At 36.0% G+C, this 26,117-nt stretch overlaps 1 protein-coding gene across 1 annotated transcript in view; it reads left to right on the top strand.

Annotated features, from left to right (window-relative positions):
• The window catches only part of LOC150086962 (uncharacterized), a 270,054-nt gene that overhangs the window by 234,874 nt on the left and 9,063 nt on the right, over nt 1–26,117 (top strand). Inside the window, exon 12 of the mRNA XM_090372337.1 lies at nt 17,454–17,691. Coding sequence (XP_090228463.1) covers nt 17,454–17,691 — 238 coding nt within the window. The remainder of the gene's footprint in view (nt 1–17,453; nt 17,692–26,117) is intronic.

Here is a 26,117-nt window from a genome sequence, read left to right as displayed (position 1 = left end):
CCCCTTTTCCTAAAAGGAAAATAACCAAACATTAACAAAAAGAAATTAACATAAATTTTTATGTAATGATAAAAAATGATAAGGTCCTTAACAACCCTACAAACTTTTGTATCGTCTGCAAACTTGGACATTAAGCTCGATATACCATCATCAATATCATTTATAAATACAGAAAACAATAATGTACCCAGCACTGAACCCTGAGGGACTCCACTAATAATTTTAGTCCACGATGAGCAGTGTCCATTGATTACCACTCTCTGTGTCCCCCTCAACCACCCCTTTATCCATAGCAGCAGTTTGCCTCCAATGCCACACTGCTCCAACTTGTGCAGCAGTCTTCCATGTGCAACAGTATCAAAAGCCCTTCTAAGATCCAAGTATATAATATCAACATTATTCCCTGCATCCAGTTCTTTTGTGACTGCATCATAGTATCCAATCAAATTGGTCAGGCAAGACTTCCCCTTAACAAAACCATGCTGTGTCCAAGCTATAACTGAAGTCTTGTCTAGATGATCCTGAAGTGCTTCTTTAACCAGTGCTTCCATTAATTTTTCTGGAACAGAAGTTAAACTCACAGGTCTATAATTACTTGTGTCAGCCTTTGATCCTCCTTTGTGAATTGGGATCACATTTGCACATCTCCAGTCTGTGGGTACCTCCCCTGAGTCCAAGGAAGCTCTCATAGTTATGGCTAAGGGTTTGCTTACTTCCTTTGCTGCCTCCTTTAATATAACTGCGTAGATCCCATCCACCCCAGGTGCCTTTCTTGTGTTTATCTTCAACAATTTTTTTAGGCTATCAACTTCTACAACAAAGGATGGAAGCCTTTTGTACCAACCAACTACCTGCTGGCTAAAGGCAAACTTCCGCACATCTATCCTACATCTATCTTTCTTCAATTTCAATTTATGCCCTCTCAGGTGATTATTCTGAGCAAGAGGAAGAATCCCATCAGCATTGAGCATGCTCAAACCATTCAAGGATTTATACGCCTCAATCAGATCAACGAGTACATGTTGCTCTTTCTTCGTAAGAGCAACATGTACTCGTTCCAACAGCTTTATGTGCTTCTTAAATTGAGGCCTCCAGACCTGTATACAGTACTCAAGGTGTAGACTGACCATTGCCTTATACAAGGGAATAATCACCTCCTTATCCCTGCTAGAAAAATTTCTGTGTATCATTGACAAGACACCATGAGCTACTCTTGCAGACTGTCTGCACTGCTCAGAAAACTTCATATCTGCCTGCACAGTTAACCCCAGGACCTTTTCGTTCTCTACCACTGTCCATGTGTCGTGCCACAGAGTTGACACGGTACTCTGTGGTTACTGTTTTCCATATGTAGTACTTTACGTTAGTCAATGTTAAACTTCATTTGCCACCTCTCAGCCCATCTGTAAAATTTTCTAGATCCTGTTGCAAAAGCGTACTGTCATTAGTGTCCTTAACAACCCTGCCAACTTTCATATCGTCTGCAAACTAGGACATTAAGCTTGATGTTCCATCATATACCAAGATATACCATGCAGGGTATTTCAGAGACTGCAGGGAGTCATTGCGGTACAAGTAAATACGTGGGTGGTGTTAGGGTAGCTAAGAATAGGAACAGGTGCTGGTACACTTGCATGTACACCAATGTTAGGAATTTGATAAATAAATTTGATGAATTTGAGGTATTGCTCAGATCAAAGGCAGACATTGTTGGGATATCAGAGACGTGGTGTCTCACAGATATAAGGAATGCAGAACTGGAATTTGGGGAGTACAATGTGTACAGGAAGGATAGACAAGATAGGAAGGGAGGAGGGGTTATACTATTAGTTAAGAAACACATAAAATCCAAGGAAGTGAAGCCAGTCGACATTGCTGGACAGTACAGTGTCGAGTCAGTTTGGTGTGGCATAAGCATTGGGAGATCAAAATTGAGAGTAGGAGTGTGTTATTGACCTAATGACTCTGATGAGTATAATAAGGAACTGTACAGGGAAATAGAGTGGGCCAGTAAATCAGAGAGCCTTGTAATGGGGGATTTTAATTTCCCAGATATTTTCTGGAATTTGTGGGTTGGTCACTCATACACTAGCAATGCTTTTGTGGATTTATTGGATGATTGTTTTCTACATCAGCATGTTGGGGTGGCAACTAGAGGGAGTAATACTCTTGATCTGATTATCAGTAGTGATTCTTCATGCATTAAGAATCTGCAGATAAGGGAACCACTAGGTGGCAGTGATCACAGGGTGCTGAAGTGGGATTTACTCAAAGACGTAACTACCATCAGGGGTAAAGGGAAGGGTTTTTGATTTTGTAAAGGCGATTATGATGGTCTGAGACAGTATTTAAATTCTATACAGTGGGACCAACTGATGTTGTTACCAACAGCAAATTGAAAATGGGAAGCATTCAAAGAATTTATCTTGGAAGCTACTGGGCTTTAAATACCAACTAAGAAATATTGTTCAAGGTTTAGGGGTGCCTCCGTAGCCAGGTAGGCAGGAGCAGCAGTGCGTGGCACACACTTCTTGATTAGACCGGGGTTCGAGCCCGTGACCACCAAATACGGAGGATGCGGAAAGGTCAGGGAATGACCACCGCATATCCCCGGAGCAATATGGCCTTAGTTGCTAATGCTCCTAAAAACCAAAATAACAACAACATCAAGGTTTAGGCCTAAATGGATGTCAGATGAACTAACGAGACATATGGAAGAGAAGAAAAATGCATGGAATGCATATAAATTAATGAGTGACGGAGGCCTATGATAGATATAAGCTGGTCTGAAACCAAGTCACAAAGGAGATTAGGCAGGCAAAGGCAGATTATGAGAAATCCTTGGCAAAGGATACAAAGAAAAACAGAAAAGAGTTCTTCACCTATGTAAACTCTAGAAGGAAAGGGATGAATCAGATTGGTCCACTGGATATTGATGGTTCAACTGTTGATGATACTGCTCATGTGGCTAACAAATTAAATGAGTATTTTGCATCTACAATCACACATGAGGAGTTAATCAGGAAGGGGAATGCCAGAGGGCAAGTAAACTCCTGCAGTGAGCTAGATGCTTTTGTAATAACTGAGAGGAAAGTGGAGGAGAAATTGTTGAGGATAAAAATAAAAAAGGCACCCAGGGTGGATGGGATCTATCCACTTATATTAAAGGAGGCAGCAAAGGAAGTAAGCAAGCAAACCCTTAGCCATAATTATGAGAACTTCTTTGTACTCAGGGGAGATACCCATGGACAGGAGATGTGCAAATGTGACCCCAATTCACAAAGGAGGATCAAAGGTTGACACAAGTAATTATAGACCTGTTAGTTTAACTTCTGTTCCTGGAAAATTAATGGAAGCACTGGTTAAAGAAGCACTGCTGGATCATCTAGACAAGACTTCAGTTATAGCTCGGACACAGCATGATTTTGTTCAGGGAAACTCTTGCCTGACCAATTTGATTGGATACTATGATGTAGTCACAAAGGAACTGGATGCAGGGAATAACTTTGATATCATATATTTGGATCTTAGAAAGGCTTTTGATACTGTTGCACATGGAAGACTGCTGCACAAATTGGAGCATTGTGCATTGGAGGCAAATTGCTGCTATGGATAAATATGGATAAATATGGATGGTTTTTGAGTGGGAGAAGACAGAGAATGGTAATCAGTGAACACTGCTCATCATGGACTAATGTTATTAGTGGAGTCCCTCAGGGTTCAGTATTGGGTCCACTATTATTTTCTTTATTTATAAATGATATTGATGATGGTATATCAAAATTAATGTTCAAGTTTGCAGACGACACAAAGATTGACAGGGTTCTTAAGACACTGATGACAATACGCTGTGCAACAGGATCTAGAAAAGTTGAGCATATGGGCTGAGAGTTGGTTAATGAAGTTTAACGTTGACAAATGTAAAGTGCTACATGTGGGAAGCAGCAACCCCAGAGTGACGTACCAACTCTGTGGTACTACACTGAACACTGACAGTGGTAGAGAGCAAAAAGGACCTGGGTGTAATTGTGAAGTTATGTCAGATATGAAGTTTTCTGAGCAGTGCAGACGGTCTGCAAGAGTAGCTCATGGTGTTCTTGTCAATGATATACAGGAATTTTTCTAGCAGGGATAAGGAGGTGATTATCCCCTTATATAAGGCAATGGTCAGGACACACCTGGAGTACTGTGTACAGGGCTGGAGGCCTCATTTCAAGAAGGTTGTAGAACTGTTGGAACGAGTACAGAGAAGGGCAATAAGATTATTGAATGGAACAACAGGTTGCTCTTATGAAGAAAGGCTTAAATTTTGCAAATTACAGTTTCTGGAGACTAAGCACCTGCGACGTGATCCGATTGAGGTGTAAAAAGTTTTGAATGGGTTGAGCATGCTCAATGCTGATGGAATTCTTCCTCTTGCTCAGAATAATCATTTGAGAGGGCATAAATTCAAATTGAGTAAAGATAGATGTAGGATAGATGTGCAGAAGTTTGCCTTTAGCCAGCAGGTGGTTGGTTGGTGGAAGAGACTTCCATCCTTTGTTGCGGAAGTTGATAGTCTAAATAAATTTAAGACCGAGCTGGACAAGTACTTAGAACGAACGGAGGGGTGAAATGAGAGCGTTTTTTTTTTTTTTTTTGGTTGATTCTGTATAAGCTTGCTTTATTGCATCATATGCCTCTAGTAATGCTAATGCTAATCAATATCATTTATAAATACAGAAGACAACAGTGGACCCTGAGGGACTCCACTAATAACATTAGTCTACGATGAGCAGTGTCCATTGATTACCACTCTCTGACTTCTACCACTCAACCATCCCTTTATCCATAGCAGCAATTTGCCTCCATTGCCACACTGCTCCAATTTGTTCAACAGTCTTCCATGTGCAACAGTACCAAAAGCCTTTCTAAGATCCAGATATATGATATCAAAGTTATTCCCTACATCCAGTTCCTTTGTGACCACATCATAGTATCCAATCAAATTGGTCAGGCAAGACTTTCCCTGAACAAAATCATGCTGTGTCCGAGCTATAACTGAAGTCTCGTCTAGATGATGCAGTGCTTCTTTAACCAGTGCCTCCATTAAATTTCCTGGAACAGAAGACCAACAGGTCTGTTTACTTTTGTCGCCCTTTGATCCTCCTTTGTGAATTGGGGTTACATTTGCACATCTCCAGTCTATGGGTATCTCCCCAGAATCCAAAGAATCTCTCATAATTATGGCTAAGGGTTTGCTTACTTCCTTTGCTGCCTCCTTTAATATAACTGGATAGATCCCATCCACCCCTGGTGCCTTTTTTGTGTTTATCTTCAACAATTTCTCCTCCACTTTCCTCTCAATTATTACAAAATCATCTAGCTCACTGCCAGAGTTTAACTCACCTCTGGCATTCCCCTCCCCGAATAACTCCTCATGTGTGGTAGATATGAAATACTCATTTAGTTTGTGAGCCACCTGAGCAGGATCATCAACAGTTGAACCATCAATATCCAATGGACCAATCTGATTCAATCCTCTCCTTCTAAAGTTTACATAGGTAAAGAACTCTTTGTTGTTTTTCTTTGCATCCTTTGCCAAAGATTTCTCTTAATCTGCCTTTGCCTGCCTAATCTCCTTTGTGACTTGATTACAGACCAGCTTATATCTCTCATAGGCTTCCATGTCACCCCTTTAATTTAGTATCCCATGCATTTTTCTTTTCTGCCATATGTCTCCTTAGTTCATCTGACATCCATTTTGGCCTAAACCTTGAACAATATTTCTTAATTGGTATGTAAAGCCTAGTAGCTTTCAAGATCAATTCTTTGAATGCTTCCTGTTTTGAATTTGCTGTTGGTATCATCATCAATTGGTCCCACTGTATAGAATTTAAATACTGTCTCGGACCATCGTAGTCGCCTTTACAAAAGCAAAAACCCTTTCATTTTACTCCTGATGGTAGTTACCTCTTTGAGTAAATCCCACTTCAGCACACTGTGATCACTGCAACCTAGTGGTTCCTTTATCTGCAAATTCGTAATGCATGAGATATCACTACCGATAATCAGATCAAAAGTATTACTCCCTCTAGTTGCCTCCTGAACATGCTGATGTAGAAAGCAATCATCCAATAAATCCACAAAATAGTGTTTGAGTGACCAACCCACAAATTCCCGTCAATATCTGGGAAATTAAAATTCCCCATTATACGACTCTCTGATTTACTGGCCCACTCTATTTCCCTGTACAGTTTCTTATTATACTCATCAGAGTCATTAGGCCTATAGCACACTCCTACTCTCAATTTTGATCTCCCAATGCTTATGTAACACCAAACTGACTCGACACTGTAATGTCCAGCAATGTCGACTGGCTTCACTGCCTTGGATTTTGTTTCTTAACTAATAGCATAACCCCTCCTCCCTTCCTATCCTGTCTATCCTTACTGTGCACATTGTACTCCCGAAATTCCAGTTCTGCATTCCTTATATCTGTGTGATACCACATCTCTGATATCCCAACAATATCTGCCTTTAATGTTATGAGGAATACCTCAAATTCATCAAATTTATTTACCAAACTCCTAGCATTGGTGTTCATGCAAGTATACATGCACCTGTTTCTAATCTTAGCTGACCTAACACAACCCATGTGTTTACTTGTACTGCAATGACTCCCAGCAGTCTCTAAAATACCCTGCACCTTGTTTTCCAGGCTGCTGCTCATTCCAATAGAAGCAGTACAAGAATCACTTTCACCTCTGCCAGTGGCTACTGTTAATTTATTAGTCCTTATAACCCGCCAAGCTAGCAGTTTTTCAAACCACCTAACACTGCCTCGATAGCATCAGCAAATATTCCTGCACCCTTTCTACTTAAGTGTATCCCATCCCCGTAGAAGCAGTCTCTCCTGTTATGGTACTACTTGGTATCATCAGGTTTGTAGTGACCCCAACCAACCCACTAGTTATATATAAATTTAGCCTTGGTATGGATAGCCTTATATATAACATAGATACATATAAAACAACAAAATTAATGGAAATTTAAAGAAGATTAGAGACTTTTAGAAAAATTTGGAGAATTAGAGAATACTGGAGAAATTGGAGAAAATTAGTGAAAGTTAGAGAAAATTAACATTCTCTCATGGCAATACATTTGCTACTTCCTCAGGGGCTTTGAGCAGACATATAGCCATACTAGAGGAATGTATTATACATACCTGTTTCTGTGATCTCTATACCAGTTTTGCTAGGTTAACTTTAGGTAATTACTTGGTTAATAATGTGGAATAATTAGTTTTTTTTTTTTTAAATATATGTACTTAAATTTAAATAAACAGGTGGTTTACGTATATGTCAACAAATTGTGATAGAAGATTCAAAGCCCTACGGATATGTATCAGATTAAAATATCATTGTACCTCACCTCCATATCCTGTGGTGATCAGTCTGAAAATGTTAAATTTTCCCACCTTTAGGTTTTATGTGTGTAGTACTATTTATTGCGCAGACGTACCAGGTTTTATCCGTGGCATGATAAATAAAACCTGGTACCTCTTCCTGCATTCCTGAGAGGGGACTAGATGTTAAATTATAACAAAGTTTGGGGAAAGTGTATATTTTTGCTTGTTTTTTTTTATTGTTTAAATTAAAATTATATTTTATTGTTTTATTGCTTGTTTTATATACAATATGATACCAATTTTTATATTTATGTTTAATGCATTAAATTAAGCTAAAAATGAGAAATAATAGAAATAAATTGACATGATAGATATTAAAATTAACAAAATTAAATTACAATGAGAAATAATAGAAATAAATTGAAATGATACATATCAAAATTAATCATGTTATCCATGGGGTGTGGACCAGCAATGCTTTTCTAAGGCATGATGGCCCTGTATATGCCCTAGGGGATAACTATTTACAAATTGTTATCCCCAAGAGCAATAACCTAGAAAAATGATGGAAGCTTTAATAAAACTGAAAATACCCAACAATTACATCAGATACCACATAAATGCAGCTGCACAAGCAAAACTCAAACAGCATGTCAATTTAAATTTTCTCTTTATACTCCGGAACGACAACCAAGTCAGTAGAGTTTACAATAAATCGTCTATACAAATATTTATTGTATATATTTATTTATTTATTTATCTGATTTATTTATTTATTTATTTATCTTATTTATTTATCTTAACAAATATTTATTTATCTGATAGAGGTGTATAAAGCCTTGAATGGTTTAAGCATGCTCAATGCTGATGGGATTCTTCCTCTAGCTCAGAAAAATCACCTGAGAGGGCATAAATTCAAATTGAGGAAAGACAGATGTAGGATAGACGTGCGGAAATTTGCCTTTAGCCAGCAGGTGGTTGGTTGGTGGAACAGACTGCCATCCCTTGTGGTGGAGGTTGATAGCCTAAATAAGTTTAAGGCTCAGCTGGACAGGTATTTTGAACGAACAGAGGGGTGAAGTGGAAGTGGGTTTTTTTTTTTTTTTTTTTTTTTGGCTGATGCTGCATAAGCTTGCTTTCTTGCATCAAATGCCTCTACTAATGCTAATGCTATTTAGTAGTCATGGGCTTGAACCCCGGTCCACTCAAGGGACGCGTGCTATGCACTCTCGCTCCTGACCACTCGGCTACGTCATTTCCATTTATTTCTATTATTTCTCAATTTTAGCTTAATTTAATGCATTAGACATAAATATAAAAATTGATATCATATTGTATCTGTATCCTACAATAAAACAAGCAAAAATATACACTTTTCCCAAACTTTGTTATAATTTAACATCTAGTCCCCTCTCAGGAATGCGGGAATACGGCAAGGTAAACTATCATGCCACGGATAAAACCTGGTACATCTGCGCAATAAATAGTACTACACATATAAAACCTAAAGAAAGTGGGAAAATTGAACATTTTCAGACTGATCACCACAGGATATGGAGGTGAGGTACAATGATATTTTAATCTGATACATATCCGTAGGGCTTTGAATCTCCTATCACAGTTTGTTGACATATACGTAAACCACCCTGTTTAATTAAAATTAAGTACATATATTCAAAAAAAAGTATTACTCTCATTATTTCAAATTATTCACCAAGTAATTAACTAATGTTAACCTAGCAAAACTGGTATAGAGATTACAGAAACGAGTATGTATAATACATTCCTCTAGTATGGCTATATATCTGCTTAAAGCCCCTGAGGAAGTAGCAGATGTATGGCAAGGCCATGAGGGAGAATGTTAATTTTCACTAACTTTTGCTCATTTTCTCCATTATTCTCTAATTCTTCAACTTTCTCTAAAAGTCTCTAATCTTCTTTAAATTTACATTAATTTTGTGGCTTTTGTATGTATCTATATTAAAAATTTATATGTAAGGCTATCCATACCAGGGGTAGATTTATATGTAACTACCGGTTGGTTGGTTGGGGTCACTACAAGTCTGATGCTCCCAAGTAGTACCATAATTTTAAAAAGTAGTAATGTATAAATAAGTTAAGTACATATATAACCCATGCACGTATAAAGTCTAATTGTCACTGTACAATAGCATTAACATAGGAGCTAATACACTCATTTACACTATTTAAAAATTTAATATTTAAATCTAATAGTCATTAGACATTCCAATATATATTTTTTTTTTTTTTTTATTTCTAATGATACTAATGACATTAATAACTAACTACTTGGTCAGTTGGTGCCACTGCATCTGCCTCCTTGTGGTAAGGCTGCTTAACCTAGGAGGAAAAATAAACCTCCAGTGCTAAAGGGAGCAAAATGGAAACAAATAAATATTCCCTTACAGAAGCTGAACTATCAGCCCAGACTAATCTATAAGATGTAGACTGTGTAAATGTTGTGAAAAAGTAGAAGATTGCGACCAAACCAGAACAGACTCATTAAGTGCAATATATGCTTTACAGACAGAAGATCATCCATCTCATCCGTATGTAAGAAAAATTCTTTCCTCCTTATCACACCTTAGGAAAAAAAAAAACAAAGAATAAAATTCACTTGGATTCCTGGACATTCTGGAATACTCGGCAATGAACGTGCAGATGATGCTGCAAAACATCCGTCTAACAAAAATTTTCACTTGCATAAAATACCACTCAATGACTTCAAAAACATCAATCGAAAAGCCTCTGAAAACATATGGACGCAGACCTGGAAATCTCAAACAAACAATAAATTATATCAAATCAAACAACAGCAGAAATCCTGGAAATCAAGTTTTCGGTCAAACAGACATGAAGAGGTTATCCTCGCCCGGCTTCGCATCGGACACACACATTTAACACACTCTTACCTCCTAATGAAAGACGATCCTCCACAATGCCCTCAGTGTCTGACCACACCAAGAGCGAAGCACATCATCATAGAATGTCCACGATTCCAAATTGCCCGCCAATCAGCTTTCAAATCACATTCAAATGAGCCATTAAGCCTTGAACTCATTATGGGAGAAAAATGAAATGTCAGTGAACTCTTTTCATACCTCAGTTTAATAAACTTAACCAATCATATCTAATAACAAAATAACAAAAATAACACAGAAAATAACAAAAGTTGAACAGGCGCAATATAGCTGAAGTTGCTCTTGCGCCATTAAACCCCAAACAACAACAACAGAACTGAAACAGATGTATCCAACTTTTTATACTTCACTCAACATCTGGACTACCTATTAATAAGCTGTCACCTTTTGTTATTCAACAATGTTTGAGAAATACTGCTGGTTTTCCAAAAATGGTACAGTGACTACTTCCAGCAGATTTTGTGGAAACTATCATTAAACAATCTGTGGCATACTTGAAATTGACTGTTTTTAGTGGAATGAATATTGAGGTCACTCCACATTCCACTCTAACCTATTCCAAAGGAATCATAACTGAGTGGGACCTGATAAACGTTATAGAACAGGAATTTGTACAGAAATCACTTGACCAAGTAACACAATCAAAAAGAATGATGACAACACATAATGGTGTACACACTCTTACCTCCTAATGAAAGACGATCCTCCACAATGCCCTCAGTGTCTGACCACACCAACAGTGAAGCACATCATCATAGAATGTCCATGATTCCAAATTGCCCGCCAATCAGCTTTCAAATCGCATTCAGATGAGCCATTAAGCCTTGAACTCATTATGGGAGAAAAATCAAATGTCAGTGAATTCTTTTCATACCTCAGTTTAATAAACTTAACCAATTATATCCCTACCAGAACATTATTTTAACATTTTACACACCAGCATTACCAAAATGCCCTACACATTGAATCCAATATAATGTCATCAATGCCAAAAATATGGACACTCTTAGAATGTTGTGAGAAATCATTAAGTCCAAATTGTGCTACAACAATCACACAACCAAGAATACTGTACTGTACAAGGAAACTACCTAGCTTGCTCTGAGATCTGGGAATGCTAAAAACTGAAAGAGAGATACAAATATATAAAATTGAAAATGAGATTTCATATCAGGAGACACAGATAACTGTAACTGCATCAAGAGCTGTTACATTACCAACTAATGTTCCCCCCCCCCCCCTGCAAATGCAGAAAATAAAACAAGTGAGACTGCTGAAGTAAATAAATGCCTGACAGAGAGCCAGCATGGAACTTTATGAACAGTGAGAACTAGAGGAACCGATTCTGGAATTGCATGCCAAAAATGATAATGATATGCATACCAAAAGATCTTATTTCCTGAAGAAGAAAAGAAATAAAAATGACTGGCAAAAATCCAATACCAGAAACGGCTCATTTCTCAAAACATTTCACGCAGAATTGTAGAGGCTTCCGAAGCAGTCTAGATGACATGATTTAATTAACCACTGATCTAATTAACCACTTCTAATTCATCAGGCATCTGATGAATTAGAAGTGAATTGAATTGATTAATTAAATGGTGATTTACTGTCTACAAGAAACTTCTTTGACTCCACAAATCACCACAAAAATCCGTATCTTCACTCTATTCAGACAGGACCAAAATGACTTGTAATCAGTTCTTGGTGGTGTCACAATAATGGTGAACAGTACATTGTTGATAAGATGTATTCCTCTGAAAACACCAATAGAAGCCATTTTGATATGTTTTGTGAATGGAATTACTGTAAATTTGGTGTTTTTTTATATTAGCTCCCAAATCAAACTTCTGTAAGAGTCTTCAGTGATCTCTTTGCTTGACGTTTGTGTCTACTCTGAGATTTTAATGGCATAACCCAATGTGGGGGCTCTTGTTATACCAACCAGTATGGCAAGTTATCTGTATCAGCCTTAGATAATCTTCAACTTACTCTACTTAATACTGGGACCCTCATATATATGCACCAACTATCTGCTATATTATCTGCAACTGATTCATCCATATGTTCTCCTATACTACATCCAGTAACTACCTGGCTAGTATATACAGATCCCCTTAACATTGATTATTTCCCATTAATCTGTACAATGCAAACAAAATATAATTCTGAAGAGCCTCAAACGAGATGACAGTTTTCAAAAGCTAACTGGAAAAAATTTAAATTATTTGTAAACTTCAATAAAAATTTTATACTATCACATCCCATTGGCAGAGAAACAGAACGTATCACACAACAGTTGATCAATAATGCAATACTGTCAATACCTTAGATACCAACAGTGCACTGAAATTACAGAAATCAGGGATGGACAGCTGAATGCACAGAAACCAAAAAAGAGAAAATTAGAGTGTGGAACAGATTTCAGAAAATTCCTTCGACAGCCAACCTAAAACAAAAAACAAAAAAAAAAAAAAAAAAAACCAGTTCCAGATAAGATTTACCTCATTCGCTAAGGATACAGAAAACAAAATCATCTACAAAAAAGAAACTTCCCATTTAGAACGTTGAATGGAAAGTTTCCCTCAGTATCTCCAGTGCTAAATTGGAAGGGAAAAGCAATAGCATTAGCATTAGTAGAGGCATATGATGCAAGAAAGCAAGCTTATGCAGCATCAGCCAAAAAGAAAGCAACTTTCACTTCATCCCTCCGTTCGTTCAAAATACCTGTCCAGCTGAGCTTTAAATTTATTTAGGCTATCAACTTCCACAACAAGGGATGGAAGTCTGTTCCACCAACCAACCACCCGCTGGCTAAGGGCAAATTTCCGTACATCTATCCTACATCTGTCATTCCTCAATTTGAATTTGTGCCCTCTCAGGTGATTATTCTGAGCAAGAGGAAGAATCCCATCAGCATTGAGCATGCTCAAACCATTCAAGGCTTTATACACCTCTATCAGATCACCTCGCCGGTGCCTAGTCTCCAGACACTGTAATTTGCAAAACTTAAGCCTTTCTTCGTAAGAGCAACCCTTTGTTCCATTCGCTAATCTTGTTGTCCTTCTCTGTACTCGTTCCAGCAGCTCTACATCCTTCTTGAAATGAGGCCTCCAGACCTGTATATAGTACTCAAGGTGTGGCCTAACCATTGCCTTATACAAGGGAATAATCGCCTCCTTATCCCTGCTGGAAAAATTCCTGTATATCATTGACAAGACACCATTAGCTACTCTTGCAGCCCATCTGCACTGCTCAGCAGCTCTACATCCTTCTTGAAATGAGGCCTCCAGACCTGTATACAGTACTCAAGGTGTGGCCTAACCATTGCCTTATACAAGGGAATAATCGCCTCCTTATCCCTGCTAGAAAAATTCCTATATATCATTGATAAGACACCATTAGCTACTCTTGCAGCCCATCTGCATTGCTCAGAGAACTTCATATCTGCCTGCACAATTACCCCCAGGTCCTTTTCATTCTCTACCACTGTCAGTCTAGTACCACAGAGTTGATACATTGCTCCGGGATTGCTGTTTCCCATATGTAGTACTTTACATTTGTCAATGTTAAACTTCATTTGCCACCTCTCAGCCCATCTTCTCAACCTTTCCAGATCCTATTTGCAGCAGCATAGCGTCAGTAGTGTCCTTAACAACCCTGCCAACCTTTGTATCGTCTGCAAACATGGACATTAAGCTTGATATACCATCATCAATATTATTTATAAATACAGAAAACAATAATGGACCCAACACTGAGCCCTGAGGGACTCCACTAATAACATCAGTCCACGATGAGCAGTGTCCATTGATTACCACTCTCTGTCTTCTCCCCCTCAACCACCCCTTTATCCATAGCAGCAATTTGCCTCCAATGTCACACTGCTCCAATTTGTGTAGCAGTCTTCCATGTGCAACAGTATCAAAAGCCTTTCTAAGATCCAAGTATATAATATCAAAGTTATTCCCTGCATCCAGTTCTTTTGTGACTGCATCATAGTATCCAATCAAGTTGGTCAGGCAAGACTTCCCCTTAACAAAACCATGCTGTGTCCGAGCTATAACTGAAGTCTTGTCTAGATGATCCTGCAGTGCTTCTTTAACAGTGCCTCCATTAATTTAACCGGTGCCTCCATTAAAAGAAATATCTTCTTCCAAAGAAATTGCAAATGCGCCGGAAGAGGCCTTTGTACAGATCTCGGCAAAAGCATCTCATTGCTCTACATTTAAGTGAATCAAAAGTGTAGCTGAAAAACATAAACTTAACTTCTATATAAATATATCATTTCCTTACAATAGTCCATTTCAGATGATTGAACTCCAGCAAGCTATACAGCGAGCACACAGTTAGGATGCTGGCCCTGATGGTACATACTGTTTTATGCTGCAACATCTTAATGAAATTTCTTAGTAAAAATTGAGTTTTTGCTGTCGAATTTTTCTGGAAAGCACTTAGCCAAACTCTTGGGTAACTCAATAATGTTAGCATTCCCAAAACCCGGGAACAAGCACTTCGATTCTTGCCATTATTGACCAACCTTCTTATCCAGTTTCCTAAGTAAACCCTCGAAAGAATGGTACATTCTCATCTCGCGTGGTGTATCGAATCTCAACACATGTTAAGCAATGATCAGTTTGTTTTTTGTAAAAACAGATCTGCCCTAGACATTTTGGTCAAAGCCGAAGCTAATGCAATGTCGACATCAGAATGAGCATGTGGTTATGGTCAGCATAGACATTTTGGTCAAAGTCGAAGCTAATGCAATGTCGACATCAGAATGAGCATATGGTTATGGTCAGCATACAGAAGTTTGCTGTATGCTGAATTGATCCTCCATTTGTTTTCACTCCACTAAGTTTTTATGACTACATTTGTTAGTGGGAAGAGGCTGTTTACAGTATTAATACTGTAAACAGTGTCTTCCCACTAATAAAAGTAAAACAGTATTAATATTAGACAGCTATCTTGAAGCACAGTTATGCTATTTTCTCTCAAATATATACACAACTCTAAAAAGGATGCTGCAGTGGGAGCAGCTGTTATACATCCTTACACAGGTTCAGTTTCACTTCCATTGAATATAGTAATCTTTCTGCAGAATTATATGTAATATCTCAAACTATTAGTTGCATAGAGATGAGTCAGACAACAAAAGATATCATTTATGCTGACTCACTAAGTAGAATACAGACATTATACAGGGTAATAAAGTCTGCCATCCACTGTTGAGCAAATTTAAAAATAAACTTGGCTCAGCAAAATCATTGTTTTGCTGAATTCCAGCACACTCTAAGATACCAGGCAACGAGAAACTGATCAAGCTGCAAAAGTTTTATGGAATCAAGAGTGGCAACTGTGAAAGTACCCAACCATGACTACAAATCCCACATGTGATAGATGTGCCGATACTGATTAAAATGGCAGAATATATGGAATGAATGTCCATTAAATAAATTAATGCAGATCAAAAAACAACCATCTTTGTGCATTCCAACTTTTAGCAAAGTGGACACAAAGAAGTTATAATTAGCCAGACTAAGTATAGGACACAAAAACGTACCTTACGTACAACTACTTACAAGCAAAAATGAACCACAGTGCACTACGATACTGACCAAACAGTGAAACAGATTCCTGCTCCTGCTAAATGGGGCATGTTATTGAAAGGAACAGCAGAACATTTTCACCACTATATCCAAAATACAAGAACCTATTACACTTATTCTTATCATTGGAGATGATGCAATTTTTCTGAATTCTTCTCATTTCTAATGGCAGTATACACCTAACCTCACTAATTTAGAAAAATTAAAAAAAACTGATTACACAAAATATGATCTGGCAGGCACAATGTGGCCACAGTAGCCATTGTACCAAAAATAAACATAAGTACCAGTACAACTATTGCAAGTCTGTGGCGGCGACCACAACATTTGTCATGGTGGTCACTGACCTCCATTCGGAGATGCCACTAAGAGAACAAGACGATATTACTCCCAGGCTTTTGTTCCTATTTCTATCTCTGGATCAGCATACTGCAATTTTTTTTTTTTTTCACTGCTTATTATATTGTCATGTTTTGATGAATTGTCATTTTTTTTAATGAATTCTGATATTCTGTCACTTCTCATTTCTATTCTCTTTCCTATTAATACTTTAGTAGATCTGTTTTGTAGATATGTTATCCTATTGAAGTGAAGTCTGTAACAGTCCTTGTTGGGTAGGACTTTTTTAATCATGTTATCTTTCCAGAATGTCTTTCTTATTGTAATCATAGCTTGTTTATCATATTTTTACCATTATAATATATAACACTCCTTTTTCCTGAGCAACTTTATCTAATATTAAACATTTATATGTTTTTAACATCCACTGTTCACTTTTCAGACATAAATACCTAACCCATGTATGTATGTATTTCTGATTATATGCTTAAGATGCTGATGCAAACATCCAACTGTGTAATATCTTATATTCTTTTCCCTATATTATTTCCTTTCTTTTCTCCTCTGTCGTTTGACTCTTAATTATCAGTTTAACTATTCATTGTCACTGTTTCTACATCTATTGAAAGTTATGTTAATACACTATATGTATTTTTCCACACTTTTGTTAACAGTTCCAAAAGAATAAAAAGAAATATCTCTATCTTTATGCATCTTATTGTGTAAATGCATTGTTTCTACATCTATTAAAAGTTATGTTAATACACCACATGTATTTTTCCACACTTTTGTTAACAGTTCCAAAAGAATAAAATGAGATCTCTATTTTTATGCAGCTTATTGTGTAAATGTTTGGTGTCTTTCCAAAGTTTTCTTCCTTCTCTAGCAGTTTAGAGTTGCTAACACACATCATGCAATATGTACAGATTAAATGAAATAGATCTGCTCTTTCATGTGTCCCTCCCACACAGATGTATTGAATCTGAAAAAATGACCTTTATATTGACCTTAAAATAGGGGGGGGGGAATCAGATACTGATCAGATTATTGTTTGAAACAAAAATTTATTAAATGCATTAGTTTAAGGCCTTTGAGAATCAGATATTCAGACTTTGCTTTGTTTGCTTGCCTTTCTCCTTTCTTTAACTTATCTTTCATATACTTTTGACATAGGTAACCTTTATCACCATGGTCACCTTTCAAGAGCAGTATGCTGTCGGCTAGAGGGAGAAACAGACTTAAATAATCTGCTGCCAGAATATTATCGTCTGAATCATCCAGACCTAGGTAGAGTTAGTATTTGCACTCCTGCAAGAGAAACTGAAAAAACTAAACCACACAGTATTAATTGGTGTATAGATGACGATAGACCTGAACTCACGAGTGGAGTTACTGGTACATGTGATGAACGGTAAGTACACACATACATATCAAGTTTTTGTTTGCCCAGTGGTGGTGAATCACATAACAGATAACCCTTGAAAATAACATTACTGTATTTAACTGTTAATCAGTGATTAAAAATCTGAGATTTTTTTCTGCCTTCCTAAATATAGTCAAACTTTTACTGCAGTAGTTTCTGGAGTAATTTTCTTATGGTGTTTGAACAGAAATTGCACACAAGAACCTTAAGTTGCCTGCCATCGTCTTTGCAGCTACTTAACCATTTGCATTGAAGAGTGTTACAGTATTAGTATTGGACAAGTGCTGAATGCTCTGTTTATTTATAATTTCAGGTTACTCGTTTTTTTTCTCCCATTTTTTTCTCACACTTGTTCAATAGAACAAGTGTGAGGGAAGAAAAATATGAAAAAGAATAAACATAGACCATCTTACCCTGGTTGTTTTTAAAAGATTTATTCATGTTTTCTTGTAATAAAGATGAGAACACACATATCTATATTCTCTCAAGATGACTGCTACACTGTGGGGAGCAAGATATGTAGTTTAAATTTTCATGCACTGTCAAGCATGCCAAATTTGAAATAAACATGAAACTAGAGGTAACTATAGTATTATATATATATATATATATATATATATATATATATATATTACATTATTTATTAAACGAATACCAAAGGGAACTATACAATTGATGAAATTTAATTAGAATTTGGAATATAAGTATTAGGAGTGAAAAATATACCATAGGGCCTCATGGTATATCCAAAGTATTTATACCATGCTGTTTACAATATGCTGTTTCTATGCTTTTGCTTACAGCTTGCTTACTCTAAATTTTTATACCTCAAAATCTATTACAGCAATTTGAGGGAGACTGAGGTCTATTGCTATCCTTATTTCTACTCCTATTCACCTTAATTTTGATAAGCCTTTCCTTTTCATTGCATACATAAATTGCACTAATTAATAGTTGGTACTCACTTTTATTATTCTTGATTCAATTGCATTATTTTTATTATTAATTTTCACTGCTATCTGTTGGGCTAGTGGTTATTCTGCCAGTTTGCTGTTAAATTTAATGTATATTGCATTATTATATTAGAACATTGAAACCATATTGAAATTATATTCTCAGTATATTTGAACCTAGACAAACTGGAAAATGGCAAACAGAAACAGAAGCCTCAGCCAATTATTGATAGGATATATTGAGTAGAGCTAGCCCTAGTTAATGTTCCATTCAGTGTATCCAATAATCAATAATTTGCTACATCAGCATTTTAATTTTACTATTTTATTATAATCTATGTGTTTATTTATAGCGTACAACAATGAAATCCAACTTGGGTTACCAAAATACTTGGCCCTAGGGTCTCATGGTATATTTTTCACCCCTAATACTTATATTCCAAATTCTAATTAAATTTATTAAATTAAATCTTATTAAATTTAAATTTCTAATTAAATTTCATCAGTCGTATAGTTCCCTTTGGTATTCAGTTTAATAAATAATGTAATATAGGTTTTACAGACTGATGTAATGTTCAGTCATTATTTTGATGGCATTAATCTGTTCTGATACTCTTTTTCTATTTCTATTACTCAAATTCCATAATTTTCTACAAAATTACACACACACACACACACACACACACACACACACACACACACACACACACACACACACACACACACACACACACACACACACACACACACACACAGATTCAATAGATGATATAGCATAAAATGGTACCTGTCACGACAGTTTAAAATTCAAAAACAAAATTGGCAGTTAATATCTACAACATACAAAGGACCCTGTAAAGCAAAGCTAATAATAATCATAATAATTCCATATTTATATAGAGGCTGATAGGGTCCTTTGTATGTTGCAGATATTCACTGCCAATTTTGTTTTCGTATTTTAAACTGTCATCTATAAAATTTGTATATTCTCAGACAAATGTAATGTCTAATAATTTCTGATGGCATTAATCTGTTCTGACTAGTAATTTCATTTGGTTTAAATAAATAAATATATTTTAAATAAATATATATATACAGACAGTTCTCGCTTTACGAGTTCCCGGGTTTATAAGTTTTTTCCCCAAGTATTAACAAAATCGAAAATATGAACATTAATTGCAAAAAATGGATGTTAAACATTCATAAACCACATTCCAAACCACGTGCGTGGCTATACAATACAGTGTACCCTACTTTACGATATTAATCAGTTCCAGAGACACTGTCGTATCATTAAAATATCATAATGTGAACGCAATAACACATTGTTTTTTGATAATTCGTTTCAAGAGCTCGGGAAGTTGAAATTTTTGCGGTATAACTAAGCTATTTATCTCTCTAAAATGTCATTTTTAAGGTCACGAGTGTGACCTTAAGGTCATATAAAAGATCATGAGTGTGGTTTGTAAATTGTATTAGTTACCAATTCAAATATCCTGAAAAAGGCCTCTGAGGTTGGGCAAATTCATATTTTAGCGTAAATCAGCTCATACACCAACCATGAGAATAAGTATTTACTGTAACTAAAATATTTACAAATTAAAATAAAATAAAATAAATATTTACAAAAAACTGCTATTACAAATTTGTATATTAAATTAAATTAGGTACATGTGAAAAACATTAAAACTGTGATAAAATCCTTAAGATAAAAGACACTAAAATAAATCAGATTAAAAGCGATAAAAATCTCTGGAGCTTTCAGAAGCATTGGCTTCCTTCCTCAGCAGTAACAAAACTTCCTGCAGCACGTCCATATATAACAGGCTCACGGTACTTATAATTTATTTTAATTTGTAAATATTTTAGTTACAGTAAATACTTATTCTCATGGTTGGTGTATGAGCTGATTTATGCTAAAATACCAATTCAAATCTTTAATTTTTGTGTTCCGTTATAAGAATCAATTTTAAATGCCTTTGTGACATTTTTCTAAAGTACATTTCTCGAGGTCACGACCATAAAACAATAAAAACAATTTGCACTTTTTGGTTTTTTGGGCTTTTCTGTTACTGCAAGCAATTATAAACAGGTAGTAAACTCGATCTTCTTGCATTTGCGAAAATACCGATAACTGCAATTATATGGTTTTTTACGCTATTATGGTGAAATGTGTTTCCCCTTTACTGAAATCTTCAATCGTATAAAAAACAAATTTTCAGAATCTTCTCTTCTCTTCATTTCTTTTTTTTTTTTAAGCTTCGTAAACTTGTTACTCCACGCGAATCGTGTTAGTTGCAATTTGTGTGTGTGCTGTTAAAAAATGCTTATGTGTGCAATCGTGAAATTTATAATTAAAAGAGAAGATTATCTTGGAAACAAACGCCTCTTGAAGCATTTCTGAAGAAGACGACTCCTTGTGCAACAAGCCAACGAGTGCCGAGCCAATAATGAGTGATCAACGAGTGTGCATTTAGTCGATGATGAAGAATAAACATTCTTTAACATTTGTAAGTCATAAATAATTTCTCTATTATTATAATTTGCTTGATTTTACAGGATATATTTTAATTAGTTTTGATAAATCAATCATTGTTAAACATAAACTTAATTAGCTAACTAATTTCATTGTTGAGAACATAACCCCTATTTTTAACCTTATGTCTATGGGAAATAAATTCCCCCTTTATGAGCGCGTGCACGCTAGGAACAAATTAACTCGTAAAGTTGAGAACTACCTGTATATATATAATTTTTAACCACTAATTTTAGTCTTTTATCACTGTGGTGAATAAACTTTCATGTTAATGTGGCATTAATGCTATTGCTGGTGTAACAATTATACATTATATGTTTAACAATTATACATTATATGCACATTAAAAGTATTGTGCATAAATTTTATTTATTGTTTTTATTTAGGGCGGGAGGCATTTCATTTAATAACTGAAATGCCTCACACCCTAAATAAAGGCCTGACTGTCTGCCTAGCAATTGGTGTGCTAGCAATGATCAGATAGCCTATTGTTACATGTTGAATTTAAATTTAAATTGTTAAAATAATTATTACAAGACAGTAATAGGTTAGTGGAAATAATAATAATAAGTCAAGTTAGGAGAAATTAAGGTAATTTAAGGAATGATTAAGGAAAAAATTAGTGAACAAAATTACAGCAGGCCCCCGTTATAACGCGGTTCGCTTTACGCTGATTCGCTATAACGCTGTTCTTACATTATAACCCATATTTGACTATAACGCTGTCAAAACTCACTGTAACGCTATTTTACTAGCATACAGATTGAATTTTTGGCAAATCCGTCTTCAGTCCAGTCTGTTTTGAGCCTTTTTTTTTTTTTTTTTGGCAAAAGGAGAAAATAGCCACCATGAAATTAACTACAGTAATTATTTTTATAATCTCTACTCTATGTACAAAATCGAAACTTTCAATATGCTCTTATTTTCTTGGTGTATATAGTTTCAAGGGAGAAATTCTTTTTTAGTACACAAGTTGAAAAAATTTACCATCCAGTGTCATATGTTGTTACGAAGTCCGCATTTTCTGTTCTGACCTGTAATAGAAAGATACTAAAAATAGATTTACTCCCTATCTCTTCTTTTGTTTTACTGTGGGAACTATAACTTGCGAAATGTTTTTCACACAATCAATCCCATGAGTGCTAAATGCAGTGCTGTTTCTTGTACAGTATTCTCTTGTCTTCTGAACTCCTCTGACCTTGTGGTCACCCAAAGTACATAAAATTTGTTTGTTTTACTGTTTTGGAAATTCCATAAACATTCTCAATGAGTCACACCATAATTGATTTACAGTACTTTTCCTGCAATAAACAACCATTTGATTTTACTGCACGGTAAAATCAAACTTTTCAGATAAATAAAACATTTGTCATCGTCTTCAGCTCACTTGCCAGAGGGATTCTAGATATCATTCAGTGCATACAGTGTTAGACATACAGACAATTTACTGTACTCGAACATTTTATCACAATAAGTGCAACGCAGTTACATTTGCAGAGAGTTATGGCGGATAAGAATGAAAAAGCAACAATGTCTGGACACGGTGCAAAGATTGGAAAGGTAAGAAAAACATTGAGTTTGAAAATTAAATTAGACATTTTGAAGAGAATTGATTCCGGTCAAAGACAAGTGGATGTGTGCAATAATTTAGGACTGGCAGGTTCAACTGTAAGAACAATCATAAAAAATAAAGAATCAATTTTAGCATCTGGAAAAACAGCTGTTCCCCTGCAGGCAACTAAATTGACCAGGGCTAGGCCGGCTATTATGATTGAAATGGAGAAACTTCTACATAATTTTATTGAAGAAAACATTCAACGTAGAATTCCGTTAAGTTCAATTATTATTAAAGAAAAAGCGAAGAGCCTATATGAAGATTTAAAGGAAGCTCACCCCGAAAAAAAATGTGGAACCATTTAACTTGTAAAGTTAAATGGTTGGATTGATAGATTTAGAAAGCGCTATAACCTGCACAACGTAGCAATACAGGGAGAATCTGCAAGTGCAGATCAACAAGGAGCCGAAACTTTCAAAAAAGAATTTGTTAAAATTATTGAAGAGGGATGTTATACTGCTCAACAAGTTTTTAACATAGATGAAACAGGTCTTTTTTGGAAACAAATGCCTAAAAGAAGTTTCATATCGAAAGAAGAAAAAAAACATGCCAGGCTTCAAAGCGGCGAAGGATCGGTTAACTTTGTTGTTGGGTGGTAACGCTACGGGGGATTTTAAATTAAAACCCCCTTTAGTTTACCATTCCGAAAATCCAAGGGCTCTTAAAGGTTTAGCTAAATCAAACCTACCTGTAATCTGGAAGGCTAATAAAAAAGCTTGGGTAACCAGGCCGCTTTTCATTGATTGGTATGCTGAGTTCTTCTGTCCTGCAGTGGAAAAATATTGTGCAAAAAATAACATTGGTTATAACGCTATTCTAATCATGGACAATGCGCCAGGACACCCAAGCAAAGAGAGCTTAGAAGACTTGAACAATCACATGAAAGTTTTTTACACGCCTCCAAACACTACGTCTCCGATCCAACCAATGGACCAAGGAGTAATTGCAACATTTAAAGCTTACTACATAAGGAATACCTTTTCCCAAGCTATTAAAGCCATCAACACTGAAAATGTACCGAGCTTAAAGGAGTTTTGGAAATCCTATAACATTAAAACCACCATCTACAACATTTCAAGTGCCTGGGATGAAGTGACTCAGAAAACCATGAACGGAGTATGGAGGAAAGTTTGGAAAAATTGCATAAAGCATTCCCAGGAACCTGATGATTCCATTGAAAATGTTAAAATACAAATTGTTGAGCTCGGAAAAGAAGCAGGATTACACGAAATTAACGAAGACATCGTACAAGAGATGATCGACAACGACAGGGATGGCCTCTCTAATGAAGAACTAATGGAAATTATAAAAGAACAAGAGCTTGCTATTGAGGGAGATGATGATCAAGATACTATAGATGAAGAACCGATGAAGTCACTGACTGCAAAAGGACTTAGTGAAACTTTTGAACACTTCGAAAAAATGTGTGATTATTTCCGGGAGAACGACCCTGACATGGAACGAAGTGCCAAGATAATAAGAAATTTGAAGAAAGAAATGAATCCCTACATGATGTACAATGAGAGGAAGAGGGCCAAAGCACAACCCAAAATTGACACATTTTTCAGTCCAAAGATATGAAAACTCGAGAGCACAGGGCCATCGAATTAATAAATTCATGATTTTCGTTAGTTAATTACCTCATAATTATATGTGTATATAATGTAGAATATTTTATATGTACAAAATTTTGAATATTAAATATTTTTAATCGACATTGGTGCATATTTTCACTACCATTTATTATTATTGATTAGAAAATATCCTATGGAATAGACCGCAACTCACAAATACATATATTACCTTATGGGAATATGGCGCTCGCTTAGCGCAGATTCACTTAGCGCTCTGTTTTCCCGGAACGAACTATCAGCGTTAAGCGGGGGTCACCTGTACATTCTTTCACATGGTCATCTCTCCGCTACTTCCTCAGTGGCTTTGAGCAGACAGATAGCCAATATTAAATGACTGTCTCATGCATACCCATTTCTGTAGTCCCAATAACAGTTTTACTAGATCTTTATCATATTAAGTTTTTAGTTTTAGGTATACCGGATTATAAGTATATTTTTTATTTCCGAAATCCAAATTATTTGGTGTTAACGGTAAACTGGGATTGGGACCCAAAGTCCACAACGGTTACACATAAATGCGTATTGTATTTTATATTGATGCATACCCATTGGGCTTTGGGTCCCAATCCCATTTTACCGTTAACACAAAATAATTTGGATTTCAGAAATTAAAAATATACTTATAATCCGGTATACCTAAAGCTAAAAACTTAATATGATAAAGATCAAGTAAAACTGTTATTGTGACTACAGAAACAGGTATGCATGAGACATTTATTTAATATTGCCTATCTGTCCGCTCAAAGCCCCTCAGGAAGTAGCAGAGAGATGACCATGTGAAAGAATGTAATTTTGTTCCCTAACTTTACCTTATTATTATTATTTCCACTAACCTATTATTGTCTTGTTATAATTCTTTCAGCAATTTAAATTTAAATTCCACATGTAACAATAGGCTATTCGACCACTGCTAGCACACCAATTACTAAGAAGACAGTCAGGCCTTATGACTGAAATGCCTCCCGCCCTAAATAAAAACCATAAATCAAATAAAATTTATGCACAATATATATATATATATATATATATATATTAGTAATATATATAACAGTTAAGAAGCAAAATAAACAGAAAAAAGGAAAATAAAAAAAAGTTATAAGTCTAATGCTCCAAAACACACAGTGCAGCAGTAGAGGAAGCAAACTTTATTTATATAAACTTTAAGTTAATAAACTTTATTTATTTTACAAACCACACATTATTTATACAGGGTATCTCAAAAATATTGGTACAAACGTTTAGGAGAAGTAGGTAACATCTAAAGGAATGTGAATCGCATAGGAACCCATAACCGGAAACGTCACGGGAAAGTAGTAGCAGAGACACAAGAAGCAGAAATGACACAAGACAGTAATTAGTGGCAAACATTTATTTGACATAATATTAACAATGGAGTACGAGATGGATGCATTTCATGATGTTGCAACAGATGCTCGAAGGTTCCACCGTGAGACACGATGCATGCGCGACGCAGCATGGATTGGCCGACACGGTCGAATACACCTGGAGTTTTTTTTGACAATAGCAGCAGCGCAGACGAGTCTCACCATGAGATCCATTTCCATCTCCACAGGCGATTTCTATACGATAGATTTGAGGGCCCCACAGAAAGAAATCAAGGCTCGATAAATCAGGTGAGCGTGGGGGGCCAGGCAACAGGTCCACCACAGCCAATC

The sequence above is a fragment of the Mastigoproctus giganteus genome, chromosome 4, assembly GCF_048544385.1.
Source record: "Mastigoproctus giganteus isolate SK-2022 chromosome 4, ASM4854438v1, whole genome shotgun sequence".
Taxonomy (NCBI): Eukaryota; Metazoa; Arthropoda; class Arachnida; order Uropygi; family Thelyphonidae; genus Mastigoproctus; species Mastigoproctus giganteus.
Note: the sequence above shows the minus strand (reverse complement) of the source record. Positions and strands in the feature narration are given on the sequence as shown.